This window comes from Gymnoscopelus braueri, assembly GCF_963280865.1.
Source record: "Gymnoscopelus braueri genome assembly, chromosome: 16".
Classification (NCBI taxonomy): domain Eukaryota; kingdom Metazoa; phylum Chordata; class Actinopteri; order Myctophiformes; family Myctophidae; genus Gymnoscopelus; species Gymnoscopelus braueri.
The window spans coordinates 18,702,743-18,713,233 of record NC_137616.1 but is presented as its reverse complement, the minus strand read 5'-3'; the positions used below and the strand labels follow the sequence as shown (position 1 = coordinate 18,713,233).

The following is a 10,491-nucleotide window of genomic DNA, read 5'->3' as shown; positions in this document are numbered from 1 at the left end:
GTAGGATCAGGGAAGTTGTAGCAGCGGGTTTTATCAGTTCTAAAAGAAAATGATCCCGGGGAAAATATAACGGCTACTAATGTTTCCACGTTGGCGGCTTCGCGACGAAACACTCGATCTATACATGAACCGAGATGTCGGGAAACGAAAAACTTCATGGATTCTTTGTCCTTTTATGGATACTTTATACGCACGGTGAAACATCAGGTAAGTGTACAACCAACCGCTGTGATTGAGGTGGTAGCCACCAGTTTCCAACGCAACCGCACTGGTGGAAAAAGTACTAATTTTTTTTACTTAAGTAAAAGTATCAATACTGCAATGTAGAAATACTCTGTTACAAGTAAAAGTTTGGAATTAGAATTTTACTTTAGTAAAAGTACAACAAATATTGGTATCAAAATGTACTTAAAGACCAAAAATAGAAAGTACTGATCATGTAGAATTTCACAAGTGTTTCAAAATGTATACAAATCTGTTGGAAAATAGCAGATCTACAAGCTCGCTTTGAGCTTGTAGATTGGCTATTTTTAAATAGCCAAAGTATATAGGGATGAATTGGTTAATGTATGTTTTGTCATAATAAATATCTACAAAGTAAACTAGTGACTAAAGTTTTTAAATAATTGTTGTGGAGTAAAAGTAGAATGTTTGCCTCTGAGATGTAGTGGAGTAGAAGAAACAGTACTGAAAATTCTTCAAATTTGTACTTAAGTTCAATATTTGAGTACATGTACTTCGTTACTTTACACCACTGCGTTGTTGCAATGAAGTTATTTGCCCTTTTGATTTCCAATGAGATGTGGCATGCTGCAGTGTTTTCTTTTAGCTGTAGATGTAGTAGTATATGCAGTGGTCCACCAAACAACGGGGGTCCTCCTGGCTGTGATTACTTTCGTCTACTCTAGTATCTCAACAACCAGACCAGACCTATTTAAACACCTTCATTCTCTGCACAAGGAGACGTGTTGTTCTACAAGTGTGGCACCTTTGTTACTTTGTACCAAAGGTGGGTGGCAACATGGATACATAGTATCACCTGTAGGCTCTGCTTCAATGCGTTGTTCAATGACTTGTGGCTAGAGTTGAGTTTTACACATGTCAACAGAACAGCACACAATGCAACACATGACATTTAACTCAACTCTACTACTAAATGTAGTTACAGTTACACATTGATAAATTATCCAAAGATTTTACTGTGTAGAAACACAATATATTGGCCTCATGGCAGCTTTGTAATCCAAAGCAAACCTTTCTTTTTTTTCTACCTGTCATCGTTCAGTCAGAAAGAAGAGTAGTAGGGACATGACATTGTATTTGGCTGGAGGTGATGCTGAGGCTTCTAAGGTTATATGAAGGCTCCAAGGAGCCTACATTATGGCTGATGTGTTGTGTTTTTGAGTAAACCCACAGTGCTCCTTGGCTGAATGTGCTGCTTGAATTGTATCCTCAGTTGACTGGATAAAAGCTGCACACACCACCAGACCAGGCTCTTGTGGTGGTCATATGCTGATTGCTGTTGAGTGGATAGGGTGGGTAGAATGAAAGCATGGCCACTTGGCAAGGGGCAACATGTTGGATGATGTGATTGTGAATGTCTGTCACTCAGTGACCATCAGTTACTGTTGACATAGTTGAGTGAAAAGTTGAGTGAGTTTAACAAAATAATTCAAGAGGGTTTTGTCAGGCACTCATACAGATTTGCATGAGCAGCAAAAGTGGCATGTTCCACAAGACTGTGCTAACAACAATACAATATGACAACAATATAATGATTGTGAATGATTGAGTATTGATAAAAACCAGGAAAGGACAACACTTGGGATATTAAAATATCCCAAATCCCAGATGATCTCTAGTCTCGTATCACAATATTGGTATAATATTGCTATATTATGGTTTGTCACGTTTTATTGGGTTAAGCCACCTTGTTGATAAAACTCTTCTGGACACACGTTTGGAAATACGGCTGGACATTGGACAATATACAGAGTTCTTTGATATTAGGCGAGGCGGCCTATGTATTTGAATGAACAATCCCTTATAGGCTATATGACTATTCCCAGTTGAGTTCATTATATGTTTTGTTAATCCGAATTCAGATTTCATTAAGTAAAGACAAATTTAAAAGGTAGGTGCAGGTTAAAATGTATGGAAATTTGAGAGAAAGTGGCAAATCGTGACATAGAGATAGAATATCAACATTTCATCCATAAATATAATTATCACACTTCTCAAGTCCAAAGGACCAGCACTAGCCAGAAATAAAATAACAGAGGATGCTAGTGTGGGTCTGCCTGGTAGAGCTGTGTCTTTTCCTCTGGTTGTTTGTCAAGGGACTGTTGCCACGTAGGAAAACAGGTTATTTGATTCTTCTGGGGTTTAAACAGCCATAACTCCAGTTCCCAGCATGCTAAATGCAAGGCAAGGCTTAATGTTGGGTAATAAAACAAATGAATAGTAATGTCACCTCTGAGAGCTTCTGTCTGCATCATTTTCTTTCTTTTTTTTCATATTTAAATGTATGTGCGTTTCCCACTTTTGTCTCAAAGTGAGCATCTATTCTGCTCCCCCATAACAGGTACTGTGAAGCTGTGTTTAGGTTTCAGTGTGATTATAAACCAGTCCATCCTGTTTAAAAGGGGGTTTAATTGTTGCATAAATACACTCACTGCTGTGGATAGTGTGGATGTGGGTGATACGGTGGGACTTAGGAGACAGACGGAGTGTGGGAGAGAGTTATTAGTCCAAACAAACCATTTCCTCCCATTGCTCGTGTCAGCCCACATCAATGAGTCCCAACTTAGGGCTTTGTCAGTTCCAGTCTACCAGGTTGTAAATTCATCTGATGTATCAGGTATACATTACAGTGAACAAACAGCAGTAGAGGCCGACTGTAGATGCTGTCAAGTTACACTACTATGTCAATGTGGTTGGGTACTACTGTAACTTGATAGAAGAATGCACTTCAATAAAAAAGAAAAAGAAAAACAATACAAGTGCACATGCTAGCTAGTGCAACATCATGGATTTGAACTCCTGTCTCTTCTAGCTCTAGTCTAACCTACGGCTGGGTGATGTGGACAAAATTGAATGTCCCAAATAAAATACCTCAACATTGAAATAGTGATGATAATATAAGCCCCCAAAACTCTTCAAATAAAAGCTCACAACATGCCACAAAAGTATAAAATAGGGTTTAAGTCATTAAAACCAGGAAAACTCAACACTTATGCCATATCACAATATTACGATATCCCAAATCCCAGAAGATATCTAGTCTCCTATCATGATATGTCTGCTATGTAACTTGTCCCAACAGAACAAGCCTCCACCTCATCCAAATGTTCCATGCATTTTACACATATCAGGCAAAAAACATCCAGCAAGCAAGAGACGTTGATTAGTGTTTGATTTACGAAGCTATTCCCCTTGACAAAGAGGCTTTTCATTGGCCTTGTTTGGCCAGTTCACTCTGAAGCCCAACCAATATTTCCTGCTTTAGCGTTGGTGAGGTCATCAGTCTCACACCTGCCCAAAGGTGGGTCCTTAACTTCCTGTTTACATTGTTCTGTCTGACTGTTCACATCTGGGCCCTGTTCAACTTGGACTTATTTTACCTATTCACAAGCTCACATGTTGCATTTTGAACACTTTTGTAATGATGATGTCATAGGATATCACAATATTATGATAAAATTATGCAAAATCCCAGATGATACCTAGTCTTATATCATGATATTGATAAAATATCGATATATTTCCTAGCCCATCATTGAGAAGTCCTGTTCTATTTTATATATCTATCTGGCATGGAAAACACATGGAGACTTGTGAAGTTTTTGAATCTTTAGGCCGCTGTGGCTGGTGGACAAAGAAGATGATTCCCTGCCCCGCCCTGCCCTGCCCTGTTGTGTGTCTGTCTGTCTGGTGAGGTGCGATGGCCATAGTGTGCTCTGTGCACTTGCTTGTTTACATGTGTGGAGATGCTCATCTGTTGTTTTCATGTACCTTTCTTCTGAGTCAATCATGTCAAATTTTGTATTCTGTCCAAGTGTCAGAGTTGCGTACCTGCCTGCTTGCACAATATCGCTTTGGATAAGGGCATAAGTTAAAGTGGTGGTAACTTACATAACTACTTTCACCCTGAAGTCCTTACCTTTTCTATGATGTTAGGATATCTTAGGATGAATGGTACAGTAGAAAAATGTCATTTTTGTGAGATCTGACGTTCATAGTGACAGAACACTATGCAAAAAACAAAACAAAAACCTAAGTCTCGCTAGACAAGATTAAAATCTCGAGATTTCAATCTCGACTAGCGAGACTTCTGTTTTTTTTTTTTTTTTACAGTGTTCTGTCGCTATGAACGTCAGATCTAAAAAAAAAAAAAATCAAAATGCGCGATCTAACGCAAGGCCTATCCGCGCACGTTTTAAGCTGTGGCGGACCTGGGATGGAGTTATGACATTTTTCTACTGTACCATTCATCCTAAGATATCATAACATCATAGAAAAGGTAAGAAAACCTTAGTCCAAAATTCTCCTTTAACACTTATTTTCCATGGGGTGTAATTTTCCTGGAATGGGATCTCTGTATTATTCATGTAGCTGTTCTGTACTGTAGTACACATTTTTCATCTTGTTTGCATCGTGGGCCATACATTCAGTTCTACCTCCTCAATCAAGTAGGTGTGTAAATTGGATAAAGGTTCCATCCATATGCCTAATTGGGTGTCAAAAATGTTCATGTCAAGGACTGCCAAAATTATTTGTCCCCCATTTGAAAATATATTTTGCCCAGGGACCCCCATAAAAAAAGATTTGTCAGTGTTTGCCAAAATCATTAGACAATAGCAGATCTACAAACGTGTTGCATCGTAACACGTTTATGAGCTTGTAGATCGGTTGTTTTCAAATAGCCGAAAAAAGAAGAAGAAATGGAGCATACGTCTTTAAAGTAAATTTTGCTGGGAGCCCCCTGGAACCCCCTCAAGCACCCCTGGAAATATCTGTGTAAGCACTGAAAACAAGTAGCCTATTATTATTTTAATTGTGGTGAAAATGTGGATAATTTGGTGGTGAATGTTGCAAACAGGGACATTTGAGTGTTTTAGAGACGTTAGGCCTGACTTCACTATAACCTTGGGAGACTGCATATTTAGATCCATGTGTCTTGCAATGGATAACGCTGAATTGAATAGTCCGCATAGATAGGTTATTTGGCTGCTTGGTTTTGTGTGGCTAGCTGCTGGTGGTTGGTCAGGTCCAGTGAGTGATGGACTGAAGCAACAAGCTGATAACAGCTGGAGGTGTGACATGTGTCAGTGAATAGAGTTATAGGACGTTTGTAGCGTCTAGGAAGTGGACGGGTCTCTCTGTAAAGGCCTTGGAATCCAGCCTGTGATCACAGCTGCTATGAGAGCCTGCTAGTGCTGCTGACACACGCACACGCACACACAACTTTGTGATGTCACAGGTGTCAAGGCTACGCTATGGGAAACATGGCATTAAGTGCTGACTATTGAACACACACACACACACACACACACACACACACACACACACACACACACACACACACACACACACACACACACACACACACACACACACACACACACACACACTCTACTGGTGTAGACGCCACACCCAGGTGAGGGCTTAACCTGGGTGTAATGGAAGGCTGTAGTTATCGCAGAGGGCTGCTGTGTATGGGAGCCAGCCACTTGTCAAGGACATGCAAGGAATGCTAACATTAGATTGTCTACGTAACACAGTGTGAGTTGGAATTTATTTCCTGTCTGATGCCAAGTTCTCCCCACACACCCCTTCAAATGTGTGCCCTGTGCGACTCTTGATTGGGCGAAATCTTTTATGTACTTGGCAGTTATCTTGTTGTGGGAGAGTTGTTCACTACCTCCCAATGAAGTTGCAGAGTGGCAGGGCATTTAAGGTTAGCCATGTTACAGTAGTACTTTCTTAACTTTCTTAGCTTGTAGATCAGTTATTTTCAAATATTCGACCCAGAATAAGGACGCTAGGGTTCATGTGTTTAATGAAGGATGCGTTTGTTGTGGTCATACCTTGAACATTTATTGCACATTTCTGACTAGTTTCTTTTTATGAACCCAAAGAAGCAGGCAGGTTTCTCGTTGTTGTAGCACGTTTAGAGTAGAGTAGATTTAGCTTGTGGCCTGTGGTGTCGGAAGATGCTAGCTCACCTACTGTGTACAGGTTCTAACTGATGTCATTCACCGTGGTTTTCACTGGGCCCCGAGGGGCTCTGCATGTGAAACACAGTTTGCACTAGTCGGCTGGAAACCCGCCTGGACATGTTGTCTTCCCACAGAAATGTCCAATATGCTCTCAGTGCTGCTTCTCACATCTGTTTAGATCTGGGCATTGTGGGAAACGTATGCCTATCTGTTTTCCAGGAACTAAGCCGTGAACGATATGAAAACAATATTGACTAAAGACAGTCATTTCTTTCCATCGTATCCTTTAATCATGTAAGGGGAAACTTCAGAAAGCCTAATGGCAATAAATGAAGACATTGTTGAATTAATTGAGTCCTAAAGAGAGGAAACGTGCACATTTACCTAAGGGCCCGTACAGACTGCAGGAGATTGGGTCCGATATTGCTGTCGCCGACATTTTTTGGCGCTCGCCGACAAAACCTCCCGATCTGACGCAGATCGGCCTTTGATCTGCGAGATAATGCTCGCTGTGTGTGAAAGGCACCGCGAGACGATATGGCCGCGATTATCCGCTCTGCGACGGCTTTCCGACCGTTTTCAGATAACTACCATGTTAGATATTCAGCTCTGTCTGGGACAGGACAGCAGACAATATCATACACTATGAACGGGGCTGCGACCACCTTGCGAGGAGATGCACGCTACAGCCAATGAGAGCACATTACAGCCACCGTGGCTAGGGGAGCGTCGCTGGATCTGACCACAACAAACAGTCCCTACCGCAATATTACCGTCCAGTCCTGTATTAAGTTAACATTATAAAACAAAATGAGAGAGTGAGCGAGCCTGGTGGGCTGTTTATTTTAGAGGAATTGTACAGAGAGAGAGAGACAGACAGAGAGTGAGAGCGAGAGCGAGCTCTGTGTGTGTGTGTGTGTGTGTGTGTGTGTGTGTGAGTGTGCAGCATGTGCACGTTGTGTCAAAACAGCGTTGCCAGATGTTGCGAGAGAAATAAGCAACCAGGTCTATGAAAACAAGCCCAAGAAAAGGCCACTTGAGCACTTTAAACCTATTTACAAATACATTGGATATTTGAAAATAGCCGATCTACAAGCTCACAACGCGTCGCAGCTATTTTCAAAGAAAAATCTTGCGAAAATTGTGGAATATTTTCCAAATCCACACAAATCTTGTATGGGGGTCTGTGATGGCACAACATATTTACAGAAGGGGGGTCTGCGGACAAATACATATTATGTGTTGTTTAAACCACTGGTTTAAACAACATTAGGAAACAAGGCCAAATAAGCAACTATACAAATAAGCCCAAAAAATGCACCCCGCAACAACCAATATTTACAAGCAACTACAGAAAAACAAGCCCAAAGTCGCTTATAATAAGCGGACATGGCAACGCTGTCACTGACCGCTTCTGCACTTGACGTGCGAGAGAGAGAGAGAGAGAGAGAAAGAGCGAGAGAGGGGGGAGAGGGAGAGAGGCATATCACGGGATACGTCGATTAAAATGAATTGGAATAAACTCAAATGTATGTATTGGGTCTGACTCTGGAGATAGCATCCTAGTGAACTATCCTACAGTGTGTCAGCCCTTGTCGGGGATCAATCCTGTTGTGAAGACCACAACGATATTATGACAGCCGATTTCAAGAAATAAACTCCTGCAGTGTGTAATGCTTAACGATCAGATAACCCCCCGAGCACTTTAAGGTCCTGCAATGTGTACCTGCCTTAAGTCTTATCTTGTGCCATTACTGGGATCTTTTTGGTTTTGTTTTTCTAGGCTCAGTGAAGAAGCCCTATGGAATATTCACCAGGCCAGTGCAAATGTATGGTAGCAATTATCCATAGATTTGCTATTTGTGTTATAATTGGAACCTACTCAACCTAGTGTGGGCACAAGGGGGGTGCAGAACCAATTAGCGGAATTGGGATTTTGTATGTACCTATGTATGTATGTATGTATGTATGTATGTACGTACGTATGTATGTATGTATGTTTCATTTAAACACTTAAACAATATATACTTTGTTAGATCTGCTATTTGCGCTGAATATTCGCTCCCAGAATAATTAATACATATTTGCATATGCACAGTTGTAAAGCATGCTAGCAGCTGGATACATAGAAGCTGGTGAGTCTTACTCAAGGGCATCTCAGCAGTATTGGGTGTTGAGTGAAGTGGTTATTTTTTTCGTACTTTATTTATAGATTTTTCTGAACGTATACACACAATCCCCCCCCCCCACACACACACACACACACACACACACAAACGGGGACAAGACGGTGAAGTGGCTTTTACTGAAATGGAATTGAAGGCCTTGTCGGATTTGATCAGTGTCTTTCTTGCAAGTGAATTATAGCCATTGGTCACTGGCAGGCATTTGGCATGCAACGCTTTGCACTCAAATCACGGAAGAATTCAATGGGAAACAATGGAATACCACTCATTTCAGGAGTTGCTCCAATGGCTTGGAATAATCAAATCAGTAGTAGTCATTGAAGCCAAACCAAACTCTAATTTGGGATGTCACACTCACACAAGCAGCAAATAGACAGAAGGAGACAAAGTATACATGTTAAGAACAGAGGGAAGTTAGCCTTTTGTCTCAATTCTTGCTATGAGAAAGCTGGCTTAACTATCCGAAGATATATTATGGAAAAAAACATCTTTGAATTTTAACCATTGAGGCATACACTTTTCAGACTTTGTACACCTGCTGTATATCATTCTGTACCCAGTTTGAGATTTCAGTTTGGGGGATTCTGCCTGTTGTATTTAGTACTTATCTGCTGTTACTAAACCTTTCATCACGCTAGCTATAATCTCATCTGATGCAATGAATCTCCTATTGTTTTAGTTTTGTTTAGTTTGAGGGCTGCAATTAGTGATTATTCTATAAAAAATTATCAACATTTCAGCATTTTCATATCAAAATGTTCAATTAATCGAATAATAAAGAAGCTATAATTTTGTATCTTAATTGATAAGTCTGATTAACCGCTTAAGCTCGGGCAATAATACAGAAAATTGCCAATCTACTAGCTCACAGCTTGATTCACAGATAGGGGTAGCAGTGGCTCTGGGGTAGAGCGGCCGGGTAGAGTGAACTGGAACACCGCGAGGTTCCCAGTTCGATCCCGGGCTGGGGGGCTCCCTCAGAATTCCTGTCAAAGTGTCCTTTAGCAAGACGCTGAACCCCTAATTGCTCCCGATGAGCAGGTTGGTGCCTTGCATGGTTTCCTCCGCCATCGGTGTATGAATGTGTGTGTGTGAATGGGTGAATGTAATGCACAATCTATGTAAAGCGCTTTGGACAAAAGCGCTATATAATGCACCTTCTGCTCACATTCAGCAATTTTCATTATTTTTGTTACATTTTACTTTTGAAAAAAACTAACACATTCCTCCCAAAAATCCATTATCTGAAAAATGTTCATAATCTGTTTGACTAACTGTTTTTGTTTTCCTGCCTCCTGTAGGTGATGGCTGTGGCCACGCAGTGCTGGGTCCAGAGAGCGGGGTCCTGTCTTCTAAAAACTACCCCCGCACCTACCCCAACCACACCTGGTGTCAGTGGCGCATCCAAGTGCCTGTGGGCAGGCGAGTGGCACTGAAGTTTGGTGATCTGGATGTGGAGGCACAGAGCTGCCAGTACAGCTACGTCAGGATCCAGAAGGGAGGATACGGAGGAGAGCAGGGTGAGAGAGAGAGATAGATGGAGACCGATTATTTTCTTAATACACTGCGTGTACACACTTTGAGTATACCTACACAATCCTCACTCAAATTCACACCAGCAGGCCTGGGCCGCAGCGTGGCGGTCCAGGCACCCCAGGCTGCAATGCCAGCCTGACAGCGTGTCGCGGGTTCGACTCCCGTTCCCGACGACCTTTGCCGCGTGTCACCCCCCCCATCTCTCTGCCCATTTCCTGTCGGCCTACTTTCCCTATCCCTCTCTAATAAAGGCATAAAAAGCCCCAAAAGAAAATCTAATTTATTTTTAAAATAATTCACACCAGCAGTGGTAGCAAATTTTCCGCTAAATGGGTGTGTACAAAACGTCTGAAACACCCATGTCACCTTTGTGCGAACGCCTGCTCCACGCCTATTTCAGACCACAGCGCGCTTCTGGTTGCCTGCCAGTGCTGCTCTGTCTCTACACTGCGGCAGTGAAAAAGTCTCAAAAACTAGTCTCAACTTTGCTGCTCTACTCGCTTTTTGTTGGCGCTGCCTCCTACCGCAGTGGCGGTAAATTCGGTATT

At 41.8% G+C, this 10,491-nt stretch overlaps 1 protein-coding gene across 3 annotated transcripts in view; it reads left to right on the top strand.

Annotated features, from left to right (window-relative positions):
- Window positions 1-10,491, top strand: part of dcbld1 (discoidin, CUB and LCCL domain containing 1) — a 41,007-nt gene continuing 30,516 nt past the window's right edge. For all 3 annotated transcript variants that reach the window (XR_013934770.1, XM_080453902.1, XM_080453901.1), the window contains exons 1-2: window positions 1-207; window positions 9,709-9,927. Coding sequence is in view for 2 of the 3 variants with exons in the window: in XM_080453902.1 (XP_080310028.1) it covers window positions 135-207; window positions 9,709-9,927 (292 nt within the window). In the remaining variant the exon portion in view is untranslated. The remainder of the gene's footprint in view (window positions 208-9,708; window positions 9,928-10,491) is intronic.